The 26,673-nt window shown below is 44.5% G+C and overlaps 1 protein-coding gene across 3 annotated transcripts in view; it reads left to right on the top strand.

The window, feature by feature from the left end:
* The first annotated feature begins 1,893 nt into the window (after nucleotides 1-1,893).
* The window catches only part of LOC110513917 (uncharacterized), a 99,239-nt gene continuing 74,459 nt past the window's right edge, over nucleotides 1,894-26,673 (top strand). Inside the window, exon 1 of one of the 3 annotated variants that reach the window (XM_036951305.2) lies at nucleotides 1,894-2,196. Coding sequence is in view for 1 of the 3 variants with exons in the window: in XM_036951303.2 (XP_036807198.1) it covers nucleotides 3,416-3,429 (14 nt within the window). In the remaining 2 variants the exon portion in view is untranslated. Of the gene's footprint in view, nucleotides 2,197-2,391; nucleotides 3,430-5,441; nucleotides 5,740-26,673 lie in introns of those variants that run through there. The other 2 variants (XM_036951303.2, XM_090207694.1) reach the window with 2 other exon arrangements.

The raw sequence follows: 26,673 nt of genomic DNA, 5'->3' as shown, positions 1-26,673 counted from the left end.
GGTGTTATATAAAGATTGACATGATCTAAATTGATTGGGTAAGGGTGTCCTTGTCCTCGCCTGCCTTCCAACATGTAAGTCCAATACAAAGGACTTCACCACAGTGTGTGTGTGTGTGATATCGATCTGCCAGGCTGCTGTCTGGTCGTGGAGGTGTATGTTTATCTCAGCAGATCCTTTGTGAAGCAGTGTGTGGCTCTGCATTAATTAGTAGGTGTCTAATGGCAGAGGACTGCAGTGCTTCTCTGGTTAATCATGTGTCAGCATATTGAATTAGTCTCATCTGCTCTGCAGGGAGTGTGTGTGAGTGTGTTAGCGACGACATCATGGTATTTCAGGTATGGTGCACTGTGTGTATCATACGTTTGAAAAGCGCTTTACAACTGAAGTTGCAGTTGTGGTAGCCTATGTCCTGTGCAGCATGTGGTCACATGTCCAGACAACGCGGAGACATCCAGGGAGACAGCTATTCATTAGGTTTCACTTCCCTGTCAACTCCCTGAAAAGATGAACCATGACATTCCATCATGTTTTAGTCAATTTGAAACACCTGCTCCCCTCAGAATCAGAACTGATTGGCACTCCCTGCAATCCCCGGTCGTTGATGTATAGAATAGGCCTTAGCTACAGTATGCCATGCGTCTGTATACTAAGCACCTGTCTGTGTACCCTGCTCTGTCTCTCTGTACCCATGCCATGGTGGAATTTCACAGGAGAGCGCTCTAGAGTGTATTCATATGTGTCTTGTGATCAGACAGTCTATTCGAGGTAGACTGAGCGATATGGTACACAAAGTAAACAGCATAGTGGGTCAATTTCCGCAACAACTAAGAGCGTTGAAGCGTGAGGCTAAACTTCTCTGCTGTTTTGGTCTCGTACCTACCACACTCTAGCAGCGTGAAGCAGTCGCAGACACCGTGTGTGACTGTGTGAGAGTGAAGTCCTGTATCTCACTCATCTCAACATCTGTGGTGCTGCTCGTTCTCACTCATCTCAACATCTGTGGTGCTGCTCGTTCTCACTCATCTCAACATCTGTGGTGCTGCTCGTTCTCACTCATCTCAACATCTGTGGTGCTGCTCGTTCTCACTCATCTCAACATCTGTGGTGCTGCTCGTTCTCACTCATCTCAACATCTGTGGTGCTGCTCGTTCTCACTCATCTCAACATCTGTGGTGCTGCTCGTTCTCACTCATCTCAACATCTGTGGTGCTGCTCGTTCTCACTCATCTCAACATCTGCGGTGCTGCTCGTGGCAACGTCATTTTGCTGAGTCTATCTTTAAGGAAATTGTTTGTTTTATGGCCATATGTAGTATAGGTAGTGTGTGACTTGACATGGCCACAGTATCTCCCTGTAGTAGGGATCATGGGTTGACATGGCCACATTATCTCCCTGTAGTAGGAATCATGGGTTGACATGGCCACAGTATCTCCCTGTAGTAGGGATCATGGGTTGACATGGCCACAGTATCTCCCTGTATTAGGGATCATGGGTTGACATGTTCTCTGGTTTTTAGAGGGATTTTGATTGCCTGTTAGAACCTACTGGTTTGATAAAGCCCGTGTTGTTTAGTGCTGCTGGAAAGGGATACACACACACACACACACTGACCCATTTTATTTCTGATCTGTGTACAGTATGGTCCCTAGAAAAAAACGTTCAGGGCGTAAAGTTGGACCCCAACATTTCAGTGCTGGGTTTAAAGTTTAAAGCTTGGTAGGCTATATATGCTACAGTATGGATACAGTATCTGTCCCCCTGCAGCAGTAGGAACAGAATCTGCCTACCCTAACCTATCATAACCCCACACCGATGGCTTTATCATAACCACATGTGCTTTAACACATGTCTAGATGTAAGTCAGAGGAATGGGAGGCTCATAAAAAGCCTGTATCCCTGAGGAGAGTCTCCTGACTCTGGCTGATTCTCTCTGGTCATGGGTCAGGCTGCTGGCTGGTAGGGAGCGGCCCCCACCCTGCCACCGTCTGCGGGGGACACAATTAGACCCTTGTCTCTGGTTGAAACAGATAAAGCAGATTACACCAGGCAGTTAAATGTAATTAGGATAAAACTTCTCTCTTGTTTCAGCTCCGGTCCCAGCAAGGCCAGCTAGCAGCACACTCCAGTCCACACAGACACCGTCAGAGGCTCCCACACTGAGAGAGTGAGGATTCAACTCTGAGAAAGACCACGGTTTGTTTATTAAACTGTTCACAGTGTTGGGATTGTGTAGGGACCTGTGTGTGTGTGTGTGTGTGTGTGTGTGTGTGTGTGTGTGTGTGTGTGTGTGTGTGTGTGTGTGTGTGTGTGTGTGTGTGTGTGTGTGTGTGTGTGTGTGTGTGTGTGTGTATTTAAGCAATAAGGCCCGAGAAGGTGTGGTATATGTCCAACATACCATGGCTAAGGGCTGCTCTTATGCACAACGCAATGCGGAGTTCCTGGACACAGCACTTAGTTAGCCGTGGTATATTGGCCGTATATCACAAACCGCCGAGGTGCCTTACTGCTATGATTAACTGGTTACCAACGTAACTAGAGCTGTAAAAATTTATGTTTTTTTATACCCGTGGTATAGGTCTGATATATCATGACTGTCAGTCAATCAGCATTCAGGGCTCAAACCACCCAGTTTATAATATAGTACATAGGAGATGGGACACACACACAAACCATCTATAGATACCTAACCTAAATACAGGCTAACGTTGACCTGTCATGCTTGCGAGCCATAAAGTATGCTAACAAAAATTTCAATCCATGTAAAATTATTATTAGGCTACAGTAAGTGAACTGCCTTCAGTCATATTTTACTGAGTGAGTGTGTGGGGAGCTGTCATATTGCCAAGACCATGTGTGTCAATTTGCAATCAGCAGCAGACACGTTTACTTGACTCCAATTGCACAGATTTGTAATTATGTGCAGACTAATAATTTGGCCGCAGGTCACTCGTAAATGTAAAGGGAGAAAGCCATAACAATGTGTCAAGGTATTGGAAAACACGAGGGGGCCGGGCAATAATCCGTGAGGCGCGCGCCAACCAACCGCCAACCCGTGCGCTGGCTGCAGAGGGATAACGTGCAAATGAAGCAAGGCAAGACACGAACATAGCGAACAACGGTTGACCGCGTACAGACACCGATGGTTTGAGGAGTTTGGCGTATGCGTTACATATTTTGGCATGTCACTGTGACTCGTTATTATTTGAAGAATACATATCTTTAGGACTTCACCTTCAAGGCACAATTACATGAGCGTGTGAAGCGGGTGACTACACATGGTCTTCTGTCTAACTACCCGAAGATTTCCTCGAAGGTCTCTTTGATAATAATCACTGAGCAAAATCCGCGTGAGAAGCAGACAGTCGCTCAGAGTTTGGGACCAGGGAGATTCCGAAGGAGAGAGGGAACATTCATGTTATTTCTCAGGTAAATTCCCACATCCGGGTGTCACTTTTAAATCCATTGTTTTTGTTTTCATTGCTGTAGTCTAGCCTATTCTTATTTTCTGTTTTGTTTTATCTGTGTGGAGTTACTATTACTGACTGTGCATTGTATTGGCTACATTGTTGCAATGGATTGATTAGTTCTCTGCATTTGTCTAACGCATGCAATAGCCTAACACCAATAGTAGCCTAGCCTACTACATTCCATTGCAGGCAGCTTATAAATTAACAAAGTTGTATGGTAGGCTAGCCTATATTTGATGCAGAATGCGGTTTAAAAATGTGAAAATGTGAATTTGCATGTGAAAACATTTGGAAAGGCATCACGAGCTGGAGCATAGCTATTTAAATTAAATTAGTATCCAATCTGAAAGCTGCCAAACCAAATTCCATCAATATTCATTATGAGATGCAATGCTCTGGTATGAAGCACTGATGTTAATTGAATGTTTATTGGTAGGCTACAATATGTGATTTAATAAGGCAGAGTTAATGTAAATTAATTTGTAATAGATTTTGTGTGGAAATCTAAAGGTCTCTTCTCTTCAAGAAACAACATTTGGGTCCATCCAAATTGATAAGCAGCAACACCGCCGACCAGGGATGGAAATGAAGCTAGTCCATAGCCAGTGCTTTTCAGACTGGGCTTTTGGACCCTTGGCTACAGAGAATGTCACCTGGGCTAGTAGAAATGTCATTTTACTAACCTGGTTGGCCAGTGCCCAAAATCCTTAAATTGCCTTCCTGGCGCCAGTATGTGACAATAAAAACATAATAAACTCAAACTACAGCCTACCCAGCTGTATATACCAGCTCCTCAGCTCAGCCAGACTTCAGCACCACACCATTATGTCAAGGAGTTGTAGTTGGGTCATGCTAAAATGCAACAACACTTCCTTAACATGGCAGAAAAGTTGCTTTTTCTAATACTTAAATAGCATTTTATAAAGAAAGGAATCACCTGAACACAATTTAGAGGTGCAATCTGCAACTTCTCTGTCTCAATTGGCAATAACATGAATAAAAAACACAGCCTGAAATAAATAACATAAAAATAACAAACAAACAAGCAAAAATTCACAATATGCAGTATACCTCTCAATATACCTCTTCTCCCATTCTGGAGGACAGAGAGCGTCTTTGCCAGAGAACCACTTTTCAAATCACCTTTAAAACATACCTATTGCTGCAACTTGATATGAAAGAAGGTTACAACAAAAATGTACAATTTCTCAATAACTAAGAGGGAAATAAATGTGCTTGCTTCTTATTTGTAATTCTTTTCAGGGATGACTGCCATCTCTTTGTCAAGCATGTATTCACAGTCCCATGAAGCGTATCAGTAACCAGTTCACAATGGGCCAGGTTGACTGGAGTGATCATGTGTACGATCATCAGCATATGTCTTATACAAGCTGGAACTATGGAACTCTGGGTCAAACATTCATCTTGTTGACACATTGACTATTGAATCACACTACACCTTCAAGGTTATATGAATACTTATCTCCATATCATATTCTGTTAATTAAACATTTAGCATATGATAAGGGTGTCTGTTTAATCACAAAGGGTGATTGTGATGAAGAAGCCTTACATCTGTTAATACATAACTGATTCAGTAACATAATGAGAAAAATAAAATAGGTTTATGTATTGAGTGAGTAGAGATCATGTTTGTGTGTGCGTGTATGCATGTGTGGGTGTGTGTGTGTATGCATTTGTCCGTCCTTCCGTGTGTGTGAATATACATATTTAATTGGACAAAAAATATGTGCATCGGAATGCTAGTGTATGTGTGTCGATCTATCTACCTACTTGATAAGGAGGCCTACTCTGTCAGCATCAGTAACCCCAAGTGCCTCTGTTATGCCGATCGAATGCCTTCGTGCCTCTGTCTGCCTGCCTGTGTTAGTACACTGCCCGGGGGGGCTGTCACCGTGCTATGGGCTGTGGTTTCTCAGGAACCAGGCGGACAGAGAATGGGGCAATCCAGAGCTCTGTGCTAGTACGTAGACACACACACTTGTGTGCTAAACCTCACCAGCTGTGGATCAGCAACGGCAGTCAGGAGAAGGCCAAAGATAGCTGCGTGTAATGTACCTCTCCAGACCTTCTGGTCTGAGAAAACGCATCTCAAGCGAAAGAGTCGGCCATGACAGAGTCCTTTTGCCAGATCCAAACAGACCTGAAGTGTGTGAAGAATAGCTACTGGTCTACTGATGAGGCTGATGTCCTGACTCTTTCTCTGTCAGTGAGGACCGAGGAGGAAATGATCATTCAACCAATGTGTGTAAGTAAACAGTGGGAAAATGTGTTGCACATCACGCAATCGTCAATTGTAATATTTGGAACTGGCTTCTGATGATGTGCTGCTGTCTCCTCTAGTTACAATGATGTGGGGGTTTTGATCACTGATTGTTTTTGCATGAGCAAAATGGGAGAGTAAAAGTGTGAATATGCATGTTTAAACATACTGTACATATATACACGTACACAATATACACATACACATATATATACAGAGGATACACAGTACACACGTACACATATATATACAGAGGATACACAGTATACTCGTACACACACACATACACACACACTTTTTCTAGTCAGGTCACATGGTCAAAAAAGAGTCTACATATGAATACTAAAACTAATGCACAGACACTAACATTACATTGTAGTTACAAGGCCGCTAACATACTCCTTCTCCTGCATGTGTGTGATCGTGTAAAGGCTTTGAGGGTGTCTTGGGATTACCGTTGGACCATATGTTTAGGTCACAGACTTATCTGGACTGTAAAACACTTGTTGACCTTCCAAAGGAGCAACTTTCTGTATCAATCAATTGATCAATCAATCAATCAATAGTTTGATTGATTGAAATTCTATTGACAAATCTCTTCAGAGCCACTGTAAATTGAACTTGCCATTTTCCCTTCAAACATTGTTTGAGTCAGTACAACACCTCATAGGTTTGATGGCTGAAAGAAAATCTGTGTGGCTGACATGAAAGTGAATGCCTGATAGCATTGGTTCTTAATTTAACTAATGCATTGGCTGGACTTATCAGGTGTAATGCAGGAGTGATAACAGGCATCAGGTCTGTATGTGGTCGGCCTACTCCGTTCTGTACCATCTGAAGCATTGAAATAGCCAATTGCTGTCCAGATAGGAGCTTATTTGATTGGATTGATTGGGTGCTGATTGATTGGATGTATGTGCATTCTCCAGCCAACCTGTGACATTGATTGGTCAATTAAGTGCCAAGGAGGAAACAATGATAACTGATCTTATAAATACGGTACCTGTGTACACAGTATACTATAGTATCAACATTATAATGACATTTGTATTTGTATTTATTCTGCTTAGTATTTACATGGTAATGGAGTCAAGCATTTATAGCAGTATAGCAGGGATCATCAACTAGATTGAGCCGCGGGACGATTTCTTTCTTGAGCGGATGGTCGGAGAGCCAGAACATCATTATAGATCAATTGTAGACTGGAAATTGACTGCAAGAATCCCAAACAGATATAATATTTCAAACCTTGCTTACATTTCTATACAATCATGCCTCTTTATTATGCGTGGGAATACTTGGGAACAGATTTCCAAAATTAAAATCAATTGAAGCTGATTTCCTGGTGTTTTTTAAGTCTTTTATGTCCAACAATGACAATGTACATTTAAAAAATAATAATAATAATTTTATTTTTGCTCAGAAAACTAGGGGGGGCCAAATAAAACCGTGCTAGTTGGGGAACCCTGCAGTATAGTAACAAACATTGTAATGCCATTTGTATTTGTAATTATTCTGCTTAGTATTTACATGGTAATGGAGTCAAGCCTTTTACTCTTTTAGCCTTGTGTTTTTCAGTATGAATTTCAGGAATAAGATTTAACAAGGAACTAAACATGGGCTTTTTGGGGATTTGATCAAGACTGACAGCTGAGCTGATTCCTCTCCTTGGTCGTGTGGAAGAATGGTTGTTGCTTCCCGAATTTCTGACATTTACAAATAAAATGTCAATAACCAGAGGAGGGATAACAATCTTGTATTTCTTTATTGTTGTTGTTTACATATGAGTTATGCCAGGCTGCTGGGTGGCCATGGAGGTGTGTTTATCTCAGTAGTTCCTTTGTGAAGCAGTGTGTGGCTCTGAATGAATTAGTAGGTGTCTAATTAATGGCAGAAGACTGCAGTGCTTCTCTGGTTAATCACAGCGCACTGTGTTAGTCTTTATCTGCTCTGCACGGAGTGTGTGCTTTGGTGTGTGTGTGTGTAACAGTATAACTTTAGACCGTCCCCTCGCCCATACCCGGGCGCGAACCAGGGACCTTCTGCACACATCAACAGTCACCCTCGAAGCATCGTTACCCATCGCTCCACAAAAGCCGCGGCCCTTGCAGAGCAAGGGGAACTACTACTTCTAGGTCTCAGAGCAAGTGACGTCACTGATTGAAACACTATTTAGCGCCCACGCTAACTAAGCTAGCCGTTTCACATCCGTTACACTCACCCCCCTTTTGACCTTCCTCTTTTTTCCGCAGCAACCAGTAATCCGGGTCAACAGCATCAATGTAACAGTACAAATTTAAACCGTCCCCTCGCCCATACCCGGGCGCGAACCAGGGACCTTCTGCACACATCAACAGTCACCCTCGAAGCATCGTTACCCATCGCTCCACAAAAGCCGCGGCCCTTGCAGAGCAAGGGGAACTACTACTTCTAGGTCTCAGAGCAAGTGACGTCACTGATTGAAACACTATTTAGCGCCCACGCTAACTAAGCTAGCCGTTTCACATCCTTTACATGTGTGCCCATAGGCCTTTTTTTGTTGGGCTTTAGCATTAGTTTGAGTGTGTGCCTAGCTATCAGTGTGTATATGCAACCTGTGGTGCGTGCGTGCGTGCGTGCATGCGTGTGTGTTTAATGGTTCAGTGCAGCTCTCTGACCCAGACCGGTATGTGTACTGGGCACTGGCTGCTTGCTGGCTGATCCACATGCCTCAGTGAGCTGTGAAATCCCTTCGTACCATATCGATTTGGCTTCCATCTATATTGACAGAGCTCAACAGAGCCACTGTAAATCCCCCGCCCCCCTCCCCCCGCTCTTCTGAACCCAGCTATGGAGGGTGTTGCTATGGTAACAGCAGAACGCAAGGCACCCAGATCTCTGATTGGTCAGCCCTGATATCAGTTGGGTACCAGGGGATTTAAGGTCAAGGGTTAAATTGTGCCGGGGCCCGCCTGGAAAACACATTTGAAAGCAGTTTTAATGGCCATTGTTAAAAGTGGAGTATCACACCTACATCTATGAGGGAACTGAGCAAGCTGCACCAGAGCTTTTAGAGGCAACATGATTTAGGCTCCACGATTCACCATGAGCACATACTGTAGGGAAGACTGGGGTTAAGTGTAACACTACATTATAGTGTTTAAAACAGAGTTTTTTGTGACATTGAAGTCATCAATATATTGCTAACTTTAAGCAAGATATTGTTTAGAGTTTGTGATCTAGGTCATGATTAGCCTAATAGTGTAAATGCAGATAGGCAACCCTATGGTTCAGTCTATTTCTTTATCAACCCTATGGTTCAGTCTATTTCTTTATCAACCCTATGGTTCAGTCTATTTATTTATTGACACTATGGTTCAGTCTATTTCTTTATCAACCCTATGGTTCAGTCTATTTCTTTATTGACCCTATGGTTCAGTCTATTTATTTATTGACACTATGCTTCAGCCTATTTCTTTATCAACCCTATGGTTCAGTCTATTTCTTTATCAACCCTATGCTTCAGTCTATTTCTTTATCAACCCTATGCTTCAGTCTATTTCTTTATCAACCCTATGCTTCAGTCTATTTCTTTATCAACCCTATGCTTCAGTCTATTTCTTTATCAACCCTATGCTTCAGTCTATTTCTTTATCAACCCTATGCTTCAGTCTATTTCTTTATTGACACTATGGTTCAGTCTATTTCTTTATTGACGGTATGGTTCAGTCTATTTCTTTATCAACCCTATGCTTCATTCTATTTCTTTATCAACCCTATGGTTCAGTCTATTTCTTTATCAACCCTATGGTTCAGTCTATTTCTTTATCAACCCTATGGTTCAGTCTATTTCTTTATTGACGGTATCCTTCAGTCTATTTCTTTATCAACCCTATGGTTCAGTCTATTTCTTTATCAACACTATGGTTCAGTCTATTTCTTTATTGACACTATGCTTCAGTCTATTTCTTTATCAACCCTATGCTTCAGCCTATTTCTTTATCAACCCTATGGTTCAGTCTATTTCTTTATCAACCCTATGCTTCAGTCTATTTCTTTATTGACAGTATGGTTCAGTCTATTTCTTTATCAACCCTATGGTTCAGTCTATTTCTTTATCAACACTATGGTTCAGTCTATTTCTTTATCAACCCTATGGTTCAGTCTATTTCTTTATCAACCCTATGCTTCAGTCTATTTCTTTATTGACCCTATGGTTCAGTCTATTTCTTTATCAACCCTATGCTTCAGTCTATTTCTTTATCAACCCTATGGTTCAGTCTATTTCTTTATTGACGGTATGCTTCAGTCTATTTCTTTATCAACCCTATGCTTCAGTCTATTTCTTTATTGACGGTATGCTTCAGTCTATTTCTTTATTGACGGTATGCTTCAGCCTATTTCTTTATTGACGGTATGCTTCAGTCTATTTCTTTATCAACCCTATGCTTCAGTCTATTTCTTTATCAACCCTATGCTTCAGTCTATTTCTTTATTGACGGTATGCTTCAGTCTATTTCTTTATCAACCCTATGCTTCAGCCTATTTCTTTATCAACCCTATGGTTCAGTCTATTTCTTTATTGACAATATGCTGCATCAGTTGGGCTACAGGTGATAATGCTTATTGCTAAATAGCACACCTTTCTGATCAAATGGACCAATATGTGACTTGGATTATTTCTGGATGGAGAAATGATATTTTAGATTGGTATCAGCATAATTTAATAGTCATTAATTTACCTTTTAAAAAGTCAGCAAAACCGACCATCTCACAGTTGTTCAGTATGACTTGGTCCATTACAGCTATAGGAAAGTCTCCATGTTTTCCGGTTAACACTTTGATTCAGCTGGTATGCCTGATGCATCTTCAGCCCCACACTGTTTTAATAATCCAATTTTTAATTAGTTTGAATTAGAGGTCGACCGAATAATGATTTTTCAACGCCGATACCGATAATTGGAGGATAAAATTATGCCGATACCGATTAATCGCCCAATTTTATTTATTTATTTGTAATAATGACAATTACAACAATACTGAATGAACACTTATTTTAACTTAATATAATACATCAGTAAAATCTATTTAGCCTCAAATAAATAATTAAACATGTTCAATTTGGTTTAAATAATGCAAAAACAAAGTGTTGGAGAAGAAAGTAAAAGTGCAATATGTGCCATGTAAGAAAGCTAACGTTTAAGTTCCTTGCTCAGAACATGAGATTATATGAAAACTGGTGGTTCCTTTTAACATGAGTCTTCAGTATTCCCAGGTAAGAAGTTTTAGGTTGTAGTTATTATAGGAATTATAGGACTATTTATCTCTATACCATTTGTATTTCATTAACCTTTGACTACTGGATGTTCTTATAGGCACTTTAGTATTGCCAATGTAACAGTAAAGCTTCCGTCCCTCTCCTCGCTCCTACCTGGGCTCGAACCAGGAACACAACGACAACAGCCACCCTCGAAGCATCGTTACCCATCGCTCCACAAAAGCCACGGCCCTTGCAGAGCAAGGGGAACAACCACTCCAAGTCTCAGAGCGAGTGACTTTTGAAACGTTATTAGCGCGCACCCCGCTAACTAGCTAGCCATTTCACATCAGTTACACCAGCCTAATCTCGGGAGTTGATAGGCTTGAAGTCATAAACAACTGCTGGCAAACGCACGAAAGTGCTGTGTGAATGAATGTTTACGAGCCTGCTGGTGCCTACCATTGCTCAGTCAGACTGCTCTATCAAGTCATAGACTTAGTTATAACACGATAACACACAGAAATACGAGCCTTAGGTCATTAATATGGCCGAATCCGGAAACTATCATCTCGAAAACAAAACGTTTATTCTTTCAGTGAAATACGGAACCGTTCCGTATTTCATCTAACGGGTGGCATCCATAAGTCTAAATATTCCTGTTACATTGCACAACCTTCAGTGTTATATCATAATTACGTAAAATTCTAGCAAATTAGGCAGCCCAAACTGTTGCATATACACTGACTCTGCGTGCAATGAACGCAAGAGAAGTGACACAATTTCATACTGCTAACCTGGATTTCTTTTAGCTAAATATGCAGGTTTAAAAATATATACTTCTGTGTATTGATTTTAAGAAAGGCATTGATGTTTATGGTTAGGTACACATTGGAGCAACGATACGCACCGCATTGATTATATGCAACGCAGGACAGGCTAGATAAACTAGTAATATCATCAACCATGTGTAGTTAACTAGTGATTGTGATTGATTGATTGTTTTTTATAAGATAAGTTTAATGCTAGCTAGCAACTTACCTTGGCTTACTGCATTCGCGTAACAGGCAGTCTCCTCGTGGAGTGCAATGAGAGGCAGGTGGTTAGAGCGTTGTACTAGTTAACTGTAAGGTTGCAAGATTGAATCCCCCGAGCTGACAAGGTAAAAATCTGTCGTTCTGCCCCTGTACGAGGCAGTTAACCCACCATTCCTAGGCCGTCATTGAAAATAAGAATTTTTTCTTAACTGACTTGCCTAGTTAAATACAGAATAAATAAAGGTGTAAAAAAAATGTTTTTTTAAATCTGCCAAATCGGTGTCCAAAAATTGTTATGAAAACTTGAAATCGGCCCTAATTAATCGGCCATTCCGATTAATCGGTCGACCTCTAGTTTGAATTCAGTATGGCTGATAAAAATGTTAAAGGGGACACACATGGGTAAACATAATGTTAAAATAACAAATAATTGAACAAATAATAAAAAATGTGTTAAATAATAATAATGATAGAAACTTACATAAAGAATGACCCTTATGAAATAGTCAAAATCCATGGAGAAAAATGATTAGCAGAGAAGAATACTAAATGGGAGAATAGAATATTGATGAACTAGAGGCTGCCATAACCGGCCCCATGGGGAGCAGCTAACAGAAAAGTTCTGCTTCATTAGATATGTCGGCATGACTACAGCTAACACATTGTGTGTGTGTGTGTGTGTGTGTGTGTGTGTGTGTGTGTGTGTGTGTGTGTGTGTGTGTGTGTGTGTGTGTGTGTGTGTGTGTGTGTGTGTCAGTGCTAGGCTCTGGCGTTGTCATGGGTTCTGATCCCCTCTCCTCCGCCTTCTCAGTGTCTCTGATACATACTGCATGTGTGAACTGAGTACAATATGGACGGTTTATCTGTCAGCCAGGTATTATCATAATATTATCATAATGACTACCTATAGAACTCCCTCCTACCCATAGGGCACCTTTACTGAGCCAGTAGTTTGAAAATAGATCCACAAACTACGTTTGAGATTGTACATAGAAGTAGCAATGTACTCGTATCACTTACCTAGAGGCCAGAGAGACAGAATTACAGTGTGCTCCAGGTGGTGCATCAGTACACATAGAGGACCTCACTTCAACCCATATGCACATGTAAGACCGGCCTAGTCATCATAACAGGTTTAGGATGACTAAAGAGCCCAGAGGGTCAAGTGTCTTGAACTTGATACTAATTTACAATAACAAAAGAACAGTGTGAGATGATAATAATAATATGACAGAGATAATAATGATATGATGATACTGTCTGTATCTGAGGTGATTGGCAGGTAGCCTCTGGCCATGCTAGTATTTATAACCATTATTGGCTTTTTATTTCTTTATCCAGGAAGTCCCATTGAAGTGAGGCTAGTCTTTTACAAGGGAGACCTTAAATGATTGTATCAAAAGCCCAATAGAACATCTACTCCATCACTCATTTGCCAATGATCAGATTACTAGACATTCTGTTGCTCTTGCCTCACCCAACCCCTAATACAACGGGTCCCACTCTTCTTTCCCAGTATTTGGCCGATGGCCCTGTTCCACTAGGTGGTATGTCTGTTTTCACACATTTATCTTAGATGATCGTGTTACTCCTCTCCAGTCATCTGAACACATTACATCATCGCTTATAAAACACCAAATACGCTGCAGTTCAGAGGTCACCGAGTTCAGAGTTCACCGAGTTCTGAAGGCATGTGCAGGGGGACTTTGAGCGGGGGCCTTATCATGGACAGAGTGTGAGATAAACATGTGAAAAAAGAGAGGGAGAAAGGAGAGAAAGGGAGAGGGACTTTACAAGAGCTTTAGTGTCACGTGCAGCCAGGCTCCAAGGACATTCCCTCAGCTGTCAGCACGTTGTGTAAATCCCTGGCCTTCCAGAAACAGAAACACAGGGAGACAGACAGACAGCACGGTTATTATAAACAAAATAGAACCACAGTGCTTTGCAAAAGTACGTTTTTTTTAAACAGATTTAAGTCAAAACTGTAACTTGGCCACGCAGTAACATTTACAGTCTTCTTTAATAAGCAACTCCAGTGTAGATTTGGCTTTGTGTTGTAGGTTATTGTCTTGCTGAAAGGTGAATTCTGTGTCTGGTGTAAATCAGACTGAATCAGGTTTTTCTTTAGGATTTTGCCTGTACTTAGCTCCATCCTGTTTATTTTTATCCTGAAATGTTTTGATGTTTTGTGTTGGATTTGCCCCAAACATAAGGATTTGCATTCAGGCCAAAAAGTGTATTCCTTTGCAGCATTTTTAGTTTGTTTGCAGTATTACTTTAGTGCCTTGTTGCATACAAGATGCCTTACTTGGAATATTTGTTTCTGTATATTTGTATTATTTTCACTGTCATTTAAGTAATTATCGTGGAGTCACTACAATGTTGTTAATCCATCCTCAGTTTTCTCCCATCACATCCATTCAACTCTGTAACTGTTTTAAAATCACCAATGGCCTCATGGTAACATCCCTGATCAGTTTCATTCCTGTGCTGCATCTCAGTTCAGAAGGACGGTGGTTTAATACATCATCCACAGCATAATTATTAACTCGACCATGATTAAAGAGATATTCAAAGTCTGATTTGTTATTGTTACCCATCTACCAATCACTGCCCTTCTTTATGAGGCTTTCTAAAAGCTCCCTGGTCTTTGTAGTTGAATCTGTGCTTGAAATTCAATACTTAACTGAGGGACCTTACAGACGTATGTATGGGGGACAATAGTTCCCCCCCACCCCTCATCAATCATAACACAATACCCCATCATGACAAAGCAAAACTGGTTATTATAAATTTTAGCAAATTGATTAAAAATAGAAAACAGAAATGTCACATTTACATAAGTATTCTTACCCTTTACTCAGTACTAGTGATGCACCGATATTACATTTTTGGCTGATATTTTCCTTGCCAAAAAAACCCCGATACCGATAACCGATATTTAACATTTTAGGGGCCTTTTAAGCATTCTAGTACAGTTAAATAGTTAACACACACACACATGGACGTAGCGGTCTAAGGCACTGCATCTCAGTGCAAGAGGCGTCACTACAGTCCCTGGTTCGAATCCAAGCTGTATCACATCCGGCCGTGATTGGGAGTCCCATGGGGCGGCGCACAATTGGCCCAGCGTCGTCCAGGTTTGGCCGGGGTAGGCCGCCATAAGAATTTGTTCTTAACTGACTTGCCTAGTTAAATAAAGGTTACATACACACACTGACCAAAAAGTTATTTTGTTGGCATTTATGTATGTCCCCATTACATGTAAAACATAATCAAAACCTATTTCTTTCACTTACTTGCTGTGCTGTTTCGTTGTTCATTTGTTCAGTCATTTCATTCTCAACCAGGATTTCTATGGAACACCTTTTGGGTCTTTGCGTGTCAATAACACTATTTGATGAGTCAAATAACACTATTTGACTTGCCAAATAAGCTTGTTGACCAATCAGGACCTGAATATGACTGCACATCACATAATAATTTAGCGCGTTCATTCATTTCTTACGTAGTTATTACACATTGATTACACTATCACTCATATTTCATATGTCACAACGATTCATTGATACATATGCTATGATGCTGGTAAAGTTGTCTTGCGCACCTACAGTGCTGGTCATAAAAAAAAGCTAGCTAGCTCATGGATGCAAACAATGTTCTTCCCCAAAAACATAGCAAAATGACATCATCTGTTTCAGTAGCTATAGTTAGCTAGCTAACTATATAGCTAGGTGTCATCATCTAAAATAACCCTAATTTATAAGACAGTTCTTATTTGATTAATAGTGGGCGGACCCATCTATGTGAAGCTAGCCACAATAAGGATTAGCCACAATAGTGGACTTTTCGGTTAGCCTTCAAAATAAAAGTATGTCATTGACAGTGATGCAAATTAATACAAATAGTAGAATTATTCCATAATGGATTAGATGCTAAACGAGGTTGGAATGTTGTTATATAAAATCAACAAAATACAATAATTAGTTAATTTGACAAAAATCTGTTAAAACCACACTGGAAGTATTATACATTAGAATTGCATTGGGGGCATACTTATTTCACTGTACAGCCTTACCTATGGATTGTGGATCAATGACATGGAGTATCAGTCTACTCAGTGACACCCAGACACTCAGTGACACCCAGAGAACATTAGCTCTCTTAACTGTGAATTGAGCCACATTTATTATCAACCTACGTGTATTGAACACTATTCCAGAGGAAAAACAATACTGCGTGAATGTTTTGGAGTCTGACAACTCTGGCTATTGAGTAGACTGATACCCCATTTCATTGATCCCCAATCCTTAGGTAAAGCTGTACAGTGCAATATGAATGTCAATACATACAATAGGCTGACTGGGTATGTGATTTCACACAGTCACAGTCCTGCGATAAGAGCTACAACGCTAATATTTGCGTAAACTTTTCACAGTTGTGTAATGTGGGTGTCACCGAATAGACTGATACCCCATTTCATTTTCACATTCCAACCTTGTTTAAAACCTCTTAGAACTACCCATCCCGGATCTGGTATATTTGTCATCAGCAACCGCTGAATAGCATAGCGCAACAGTCTAAAAATATTACTAAAAAATATTAATATCCATGAAATCACAAGTGAAATATAGTGAAACACAGCTTAGCCTTTTGTTAATCACCCTGTCGTCTCAGATTTTGAAATTATGCTTTACAGTGAAAGCAATACAAGCGTTTGTGTAAGTTTATCGATAGCCTAGCATAGGATTATGTACACTTAGCATCAGGAAGCTTGGTCACGAAAAGCAATCAAATTAACCGTTTACCTTTGACGATCTTCGGATGTTTTCATTCACGAGACTCCCAGTTAGACAGCAAATGTTCCTTTTGTTCCATAAAGATATTTTTTATATCCAAATACCTCCGTTAGTTTAGTGCGTTATGCCCAGGAATCCACCGAAATAGCGGTCACGACAACGCAGACAAAAATTCCAAATTATATCCATAATTTTGACAGAAACATGGCAAACATTTTTTATAATCAATCCTCAAGGTGTTTTTCAAATATCTATTAGATAATATATCAACCGGGACAGTTGGCTTTTCACTAGTGTCACAGGCCGGCTCATAGCTTGTGGCAAAAATGAGGGGACGCGAACAACAGGTATAGGCCAATTAAAAAATCTTCTTTATTGTAAACAAAACTATTAACTTTAAACTAAGAAAAGGGAATGAGGTGTGGAAGTATCATAATGTAAGGTGTATGTAAAGTGCATGGATGCGTGAATCTGTGTGTGTGAATGACTGAGTGAAAACTATGCAAAACTACAAAAGAACAAACCAAACAGGTTCATACCTGGAGGAGCGGAGAGAGAGAGAGAGAGAGAGAAGTGATTAGTGACAGTTTAAATACTCTGATCCCAGGTGACTCCAATCACTAACGACCCTCCTCTGCCTGCAGGAGGAACCGCCCCTGCAATGCACAGGTGGAGCCGTGACACCCCCCTCCTTAAAATGAGGGTCCCACCCTCAACCCAACATCCTCCAACATATTCAAAACAATTCAAATTTCCCCAAAAACAAAAAAAAGGATACCAGTCCCGGCTCCTAGTAGTAGCCCCGTGTCCCCCAACTGACTGTCCGCCCCTCAAACTCGGCAGCCCTAGTACCTGGGGAGCAATTTAAGAGGAAAGAGGTGCAGATAGGGGTCAGCAATCAATCAAGTTGTAGAAACATCTCAAGAATTATTCATGGAAACAGGATGCACCTGAGCTCATTTTTGAGGCTCATAGCAAAGGGTCTGAATACTTATGTATAAATGGTATTTCTGTTTTATATGTTTAATAGATTTGCAAACATTTCTAAAAACCTGTTTTCGCTTTGTCATTTGGGGTATTGTGTGTAGATTGATGAGGAAAATGTTTTATAAATTCCACTTTGGAATAAGGCTGTAACGTAACAAAATGTTGAAAAAGGGAAGGGGTCTGAATACTTTCCGAATGCACCGTATATTGATGTATATAGTTGATACTTTTCACCAAAAAAAGTCCTTGCAGCAAAATACACATTCAAAACAGTAGACATTAGCAGGCTATAATTTTGTAGCGTGTGTGTCAGAACCCAGAGCCAAATCTCACGTAAACACTGGCCAGCTATGCTAACAGCCTGTCACGAGAGATGAGCCTGTCACGAGAGACGAGCCTGTCACGAGAGACTGTGTCTGTGTTTGTGTGTGCATCTTTATTTTGGATTAGAGGTTAAACGAGTGCAAGACGTTGAGCAGCTTTCCGTGTCAGATGCATTATAGTAATGACAGGTCTGTGATTTCTCCAACTTCATGGACCATCATTATAGTAATGACAGGTCTGTGATTTCTCCAACCTCAAGGACCATCATTATAGTAATGACAGGTCTGTGATTTCTCCAACCTCAAGGTTGTGATTTTAGAATATTATCCCATATTGTCCTATATCCCATATTGTCCCTATATCCCATATTGTCCTATATCCCATATTGTCCTATATCCCATATTGTCCCCATATCCCATATTGTCCCTATATCCCATATTGTCCTATATCCCATATTGTCCCTATATCCCATATTGTCCTATATCCCATATTGTCCTATATCCCATATTGTCCTATATCCCATATTGTCCTATATCCCATATTGTCCTATATCCCATATTGTCCCTATATCCCATATTGTCCTATATCCCATATTGTCCCTATATCCCATATTGTCCTATATCCCATATTGTCCTATATCCCATATTGTCCTATATCCCATATTGTCCTATATCCCATATTGTCCCTATATCCCATATTGTCCTATATCCCATATTGTCCTATATCCCATATTGTCCCTATATCCCATATTGTCCCTATATCCCATATTGTCCCTATATCCCATATTGTCCCTATATCCCATATTGTCCCTATATCCCATATTGTCCTATATCCCATATTGTCCCTATATCCCATATTGTCCCTATATCCCATATTGTCCCTATATCCCATATTGTCCCTATATCCCATATTGTCCTATATCCCATATTGTCCTATATCCCATATTGTCCCCATATCCCATATTGTCCCTATATCCCATATTGTCCCTATATCCCATATTGTCCTATATCCCATATTGTCTCTATATCCCATATTGTCCCTATATCCCATATTGTCCCTATATCCCATATTGTCCCTATATCCCATATTGTCCTATATCCCATATTGTCCCTATATCCCATATTGTCCTATATCCCATATCGTCCCTATATCCCATATTGTCCCTATATCCCATATTCCCAGCTAGCCTACAGCTTTATTATTACATTCCCTGGATCTGAAAGTCCTCACTAATCTCAGAAAAAATATGTTGGTTTGTTATGTAAGTGAGAGAAAGTAGAACAGGGGATTAGTTGTTTCCAAGTCCATGGAAAATCATCTGTTAAATTGATTTAATCTCCAGGTGTAATTGTGTGACCCGCCTTTTGTCCAGATCAGATAAGCCATGTGCCAAAACCTCTAAAAGAGAACACGTTGGCTCCCTGTTGTTGCTGCACAAGAGAGAGTTACATTTGTAACCATGGAGAGCCTTCTCTTGGTACCAAGGTGACCACTTCTCTTCTTTTTTTTTGCTGCTGGACATGAAAAAAACCAAGATGTTCCATCAAAGTGGAGCAGCTTTACAGTCCAGTAACTCTTCTGGTGAAAGAGAGGCAAATAATACTCTGTGGGCAATATCAACTCCTTCTATCTTATTCAGAGAGGCTGAATGACATGATGAATAAGGCTAAGTCTGTTTACCAGTGAGTTTTAAAGTGCAGTGGCAATGGCCAATCATTCTCTATGAGGCGTCTTTCATTACTGTCCTCAACTGCCGTTTGTAGAGTTAACTGGGGATGAGAAGTTAAGATGGAATTGACTTCAACCCAGGGGGCCGAACATACACTGTGTACTAAGCATCCTATGTGATGGCACAGCAAAATGTCAATGTCAGTTGCACATATGTAGTGTATTGGCTTGGACACTTTACACTGGGCCATGACCCTATGCCTTAGGATCCGTATTTGGGTCACAGTACTGCATCACTAGACTGTCTACCTGGGTTCTAAAAAGAGATTAAAGGTTTCTGAGTAGGAGGCTATTTTGAGGAGTCTTCAGGCGAGGGCCATTGAAAGAGTTTTATTAGGTCAAAATGTCATCAGAGATTTGTCTGAGGACAAAGAGCTCTAATGGAATGTTGGCAGAGTTCCAGTGTTCCCTGAAGTGTTCTATTTGCAGCAAACATGTTACTTAGTTACAATTTCAGTTGAACATTCCAAAATGTCACGGTTAAACGGCAAACAGCCAACATCAGTTGGACTGCTAGCGGTAAGGACCGGCGGTAAGGACCGCTAGCCAACATCAGTTGGACTGCTAGCGGTAAGAACCGGCGGTAAGGACCGCTAGCCAACATCAGTTGGACTGCTAGCGGTAAGGACCGGTGGTAAGGACCGCTAGCCAACATCAGTTGGACTGCTAGCGGTAAGAACCGGCGGTAAGGACCGCTAGCCAACATCAGTTGGACTGCTAGCGGTAAGAACCGGCGGTAAGGACCGCTAGCCAACATCAGTTGGACTGCTAGCGGTAAGAACCGGCGGTAAGGACCGCTAGCCAACATCAGTTGGACTGCTAGCGGTAAGGACCGGCGGTAAGGACCGCTAGCCAACATCAGTTGGACTGCTAGCGGTAAGAACCGGCGGTAAGGACCGCTAGCCAACATCAGTTGGACTGCTAGCGGTAAGAACCGGCGGTAAGGACCGCTAGCCAACATCAGTTGGACTGCTAGCGGTAAGGACCGGCGGTAAGGACCGCTAGCCAACATCAGTTGGACTGCTAGCGGTAAGGACCGGCGGTAAGGACCACTAGCCAACATCAGTTGGACTGCTAGCGGTAAGGACCACTAGCCAACATCAGTTGGACTGCTAGCGGTAAGAACCGGCGGTAAGGACCGCTAGCCAACATCAGTTGGACTGCTAGCGGTAAGAACCGGCGGTAAGGACCGCTAGCCAACATCAGTTGGACTGCTAGTGCTAGCGGTAAGGACCGCTAGCCAACATCAGTTGGACTGCTAGCGGTAAGGACCGGCGGTAAGGACCGCTAGCCAACATCAGTTGGACTGCTAGCGGTAAGAACCGGCGGTAAGGACCGCTAGCCAACATCAGTTGGACTGCTAGTGCTAGCGGTAAGGACCGCTAGCCAACATCAGTTGGACTGCTAGCGGTAAGGACCGGCGGTAAGGACCGCTAGCCAACATCAGTTGGACTGCTAGCGGTAAGGACCGGCGGTAAGGACCGCTAGCCAACATCAGTTGGACTGCTGGCGGTAAGGACTGGCGGTAACGACCGCTAGCCAACACCAGTTGGACTGCTGGCAGTAAGGACCGGCGGTAAGGACCGCTAGCCAACATCAGTTGGACTGCTAGCGGTAAGGACCGGCGGTAAGGACCGCTAGCCAACATCAGTTGGACTGCTGGCGGTAAGGACTGGCGGTAAGGACCGCTAGCCAACATCAGTTGGACTGCTAGCGGTAAGGACCGGCGGTAAGGACCGCTAGCCAACATCAGTTGGACAGCTAGCGGTAAGGACTGGCGGTAAGGACCGAAGGTAAGGACGGCTAGCGGTAAGGACTGGCGGTAAGGACCGGCGGTAAGGACTGCTAACCAACATCAGTTGGACTGCTAGCTGTAAGGACCGGCGGTAAGGACCGCTAGCCAACATCAGTTGGACTGCTAGCGGTAAGGACCGGCGGTAAGGACCACTAGCCAACATCAGTTGGACTGCTAGCGGTAAGGACCACTAGCCAACATCAGTTGGACTGCTAGCGGTAAGAACCGGCGGTAAGGACCGCTAGCCAACATCAGTTGGACTGCTAGCGGTAAGAACCGGCGGTAAGGACCGCTAGCCAACATCAGTTGGACTGCTAGTGCTAGCGGTAAGGACCGCTAGCCAACATCAGTTGGACTGCTAGCGGTAAGAACCGGCGGTAAGGACCACTAGCCAACATCAGTTGGACTGCTAGCGGTAAGGACCGGCGGTAAGGACCGCTAGCCAACATCAGTTGGACTGCTAGCGGTAAGAACCGGCGGTAAGGACCGCTAGCCAACATCAGTTGGACTGCTAGCGGTAAGAACCGGCGGTAAGGACCGCTAGCCAACATCAGTTGGACTGCTAGCGGTAAGGACCGGCGGTAAGGACCGCTAGCCAACATCAGTTGGACTGCTAGCGGTAAGAACCGGCGGTAAGGACCGCTAGCCAACATCAGTTGGACTGCTAGCGGTAAGAACCGGCGGTAAGGACCGCTAGCCAACATCAGTTGGACTGCTAGCGGTAAGGACCGGCGGTAAGGACCGCTAGCCAACATCAGTTGGACTGCTAGCGGTAAGGACCGGCGGTAAGGACCACTAGCCAACATCAGTTGGACTGCTAGCGGTAAGGACCACTAGCCAACATCAGTTGGACTGCTAGCGGTAAGAACCGGCGGTAAGGACCGCTAGCCAACATCAGTTGGACTGCTAGCGGTAAGAACCGGCGGTAAGGACCGCTAGCCAACATCAGTTGGACTGCTAGTGCTAGCGGTAAGGACCGCTAGCCAACATCAGTTGGACTGCTAGCGGTAAGGACCGGCGGTAAGGACCGCTAGCCAACATCAGTTGGACTGCTAGCGGTAAGAACCGGCGGTAAGGACCGCTAGCCAACATCAGTTGGACTGCTAGTGCTAGCGGTAAGGACCGCTAGCCAACATCAGTTGGACTGCTAGCGGTAAGGACCGGCAGTAAGGACCGCTAGCCAACATCAGTTGGACTGCTAGCGGTAAGGACCGGCGGTAAGGACCGCTAGCCAACATCAGTTGGACTGCTAGCGGTAAGGACCACTAGCCAACATCAGTTGGACTGCTAGCGGTAAGGACCGGCGGTAAGGACCACTAGCCAACATCAGTTGGACTGCTAGCGGTAAGGACCACTAGCCAACATCAGTTGGACTGCTAGCGGTAAGAACCGGCGGTAAGGACCGCTAGCCAACATCAGTTGGACTGCTAGCGGTAAGAACCGGCGGTAAGGACCGCTAGCCAACATCAGTTGGACTGCTAGTGCTAGCGGTAAGGACCGCTAGCCAACATCAGTTGGACTGCTAGCGGTAAGAACCGGCGGTAAGGACCACTAGCCAACATCAGTTGGACTGCTAGCGGTAAGGACCGGCGGTAAGGACCGCTAGCCAACATCAGTTGGACTGCTAGCGGTAAGAACCGGCGGTAAGGACCGCTAGCCAACATCAGTTGGACTGCTAGCGGTAAGAACCGGCGGTAAGGACCGCTAGCCAACATCAGTTGGACTGCTAGCGGTAAGGACCGGCGGTAAGGACCGCTAGCCAACATCAGTTGGACTGCTAGCGGTAAGAACCGGCGGTAAGGACCGCTAGCCAACATCAGTTGGACTGCTAGCGGTAAGAACCGGCGGTAAGGACCGCTAGCCAACATCAGTTGGACTGCTAGCGGTAAGGACCGGCGGTAAGGACCGCTAGCCAACATCAGTTGGACTGCTAGCGGTAAGGACCGGCGGTAAGGACCACTAGCCAACATCAGTTGGACTGCTAGCGGTAAGGACCACTAGCCAACATCAGTTGGACTGCTAGCGGTAAGAACCGGCGGTAAGGACCGCTAGCCAACATCAGTTGGACTGCTAGCGGTAAGAACCGGCGGTAAGGACCGCTAGCCAACATCAGTTGGACTGCTAGTGCTAGCGGTAAGGACCGCTAGCCAACATCAGTTGGACTGCTAGCGGTAAGGACCGGCGGTAAGGACCGCTAGCCAACATCAGTTGGACTGCTAGCGGTAAGAACCGGCGGTAAGGACCGCTAGCCAACATCAGTTGGACTGCTAGTGCTAGCGGTAAGGACCGCTAGCCAACATCAGTTGGACTGCTAGCGGTAAGGACCGGCAGTAAGGACCGCTAGCCAACATCAGTTGGACTGCTAGCGGTAAGGACCGGCGGTAAGGACCGCTAGCCAACATCAGTTGGACTGCTGGCGGTAAGGACTGGCGGTAAGGACCGCTAGCCAACACCAGTTGGACTGCTGGCAGTAAGGACCGGCGGTAAGGACCGCTAGCCAACATCAGTTGGACTGCTAGCGGTAAGGACCGGCGGTAAGGACCACTAGCCAACATCAGTTGGACTGCTGGCGGTAAGGACTGGCGGTAAGGACCGCTAGCCAACATCAGTTGGACTGCTAGCGGTAAGGACCGGCGGTAAGGACCGCTAGCCAACATCAGTTGGACAGCTAGCGGTAAGGACTGGCGGTAAGGACCGAAGGTAAGGACTGCTAGCGGTAAGGACTGGCGGTAAGGACCGGCGGTAAGGACTGCTAACCAACATCAGTTGGACTGCTAGCGGTAAGGACCGGCGGTAAGGACCGCTAGCCAACATCAGTTGGACTGCTAGCGGTAAGGACTGGCGGTAAGGACCGCTAGCCAACATCAGTTGGACTGCTAGTGCTAGCGGTAAGGACCGCTAGCCAACATCAGTTGGACTGCTAGCGGTAAGGACCGGCGGTAAGGACCGCTAGCCAACATCAGTTGGACTGCTAGCGGTAAGAACCGGCGGTAAGGACCGCTAGCCAACATCAGTTGGACTGCTAGTGCTAGCGGTAAGGACCGCTAGCCAACATCAGTTGGACTGCTAGCGGTAAGGACCGGCAGTAAGGACCGCTAGCCAACATCAGTTGGACTGCTAGCGGTAAGGACCGGCGGTAAGGACCGCTAGCCAACATCAGTTGGACTGCTGGCGGTAAGGACTGGCGGTAAGGACCGCTAGCCAACACCAGTTGGACTGCTGGCAGTAAGGACCGGCGGTAAGGACCGCTAGCCAACATCAGTTGGACTGCTAGCGGTAAGGACCGGCGGTAAGGACCACTAGCCAACATCAGTTGGACTGCTGGCGGTAAGGACTGGCGGTAAGGACCGCTAGCCAACATCAGTTGGACTGCTAGCGGTAAGGACCGGCGGTAAGGACCGCTAGCCAACATCAGTTGGACAGCTAGCGGTAAGGACTGGCGGTAAGGACCGAAGGTAAGGACTGCTAGCGGTAAGGACTGGCGGTAAGGACCGGCGGTAAGGACTGCTAACCAACATCAGTTGGACTGCTAGCGGTAAGGACCGGCGGTAAGGACCGCTAGCCAACATCAGTTGGACTGCTAGCGGTAAGGACTGGCGGTAAGGACCGCTAGCCAACATCAGTTGGACTGCTGGCGGTAAGGACTGGCGGTAAGGACCGCTAGCCAACATGTTGGACTGCTAGCGGTAAGGACCGGCGGTAAGGACCGCTAGCCAACATCAGTTGGACAGCTAGCGGTAAGGACTGGCGGTAAGGACCGAAGGTAAGGACGGCTAGCGGTAAGGACTGGCGGTAAGGACCGGCGGTAAGGACTGCTAACCAACATCAGTTGGACTGCTAGCTGTAAGGACCGGCGGTAAGGACCGCTAGCCAAAATCAGTTGGACTGCTAGCGGTAAGCACCGGCGGTAAGGACCGCTAGCCAACATCAGTTGGACTGCTAGCGGTAAGGACCGGTGGTAAGGACCACTAGCCAACATCAGTTGGACTGCTAGCGGTAAGGACCGGCGGTAAGGACCGCTAGCCAACATCAGTTGGACTGCTAGCGGTAATAACCGGCGGTAAGGACCGCTAGCCAACATCAGTTGGACTGCTAGCGGTAAGACCCGGCGGTAAGGACCGCTAGCCAACATCAGTTGGACTGCTAGCGGTAAGGACCGGCGGTAAGGACCGCTAGCCAACATCAGTTGGACTGCTAGCGGTAAGAACCGGCGGTAAGGACCGCTAGCCAACATCAGTTGGACTGCTAGCGGTAAGAACCGGCGGTAAGGACCGCTAGCCAACATCAGTTGGACTGCTAGCGGTAAGGACCGGCGGTAAGGACCGCTAGCCAACATCAGTTGGACTGCTAGCGGTAAGGACCGGCGGTAAGGACCACTAGCCAACATCAGTTGGACTGCTAGCGGTAAGGACCACTAGCCAACATCAGTTGGACTGCTAGCGGTAAGAACCGGCGGTAAGGACCGCTAGCCAACATCAGTTGGACTGCTAGCGGTAAGAACCGGTGGTAAGGACCGCTAGCCAACATCAGTTGGACTGCTAGTGCTAGCGGTAAGGACCGCTAGCCAACATCAGTTGGACTGCTAGCGGTAAGGACCGCTAGCCAACATCAGTTGGACTGCTAGCGGTAAGAACCGGCGGTAAGGACCGCTAGCCAACATCAGTTGGACTGCTAGCGGTTAAGACCGGCGGTAAGGACCGCTAGCCAACATCAGTTGGACAGCTAGCGGTAAGGACTGGCGGTAAGGACCGAAGGTAAGGACGGCTAGCGGTAAGGACTGGCGGTAAGGACCGGCGGTAAGGACTGCTAACCAACATCAGTTGGACTGCTAGCTGTAAGGACCGGCGGTAAGGACCGCTAGCCAACATCAGTTGGACTGCTAGCGGTAAGGACCGGCGGTAAGGACCACTAGCCAACATCAGTTGGACTGCTAGCGGTAAGGACCACTAGCCAACATCAGTTGGACTGCTAGCGGTAAGAACCGGCGGTAAGGACCGCTAGCCAACATCAGTT

This window comes from Oncorhynchus mykiss, chromosome 18 (genome assembly GCF_057628025.1).
Source record: "Oncorhynchus mykiss isolate SJ-2025 chromosome 18, ASM5762802v1, whole genome shotgun sequence".
NCBI lineage: Eukaryota > Metazoa > Chordata > Actinopteri > Salmoniformes > Salmonidae > Oncorhynchus > Oncorhynchus mykiss.
Note: the sequence above shows the minus strand (reverse complement) of the source record. Positions and strands in the feature narration are given on the sequence as shown.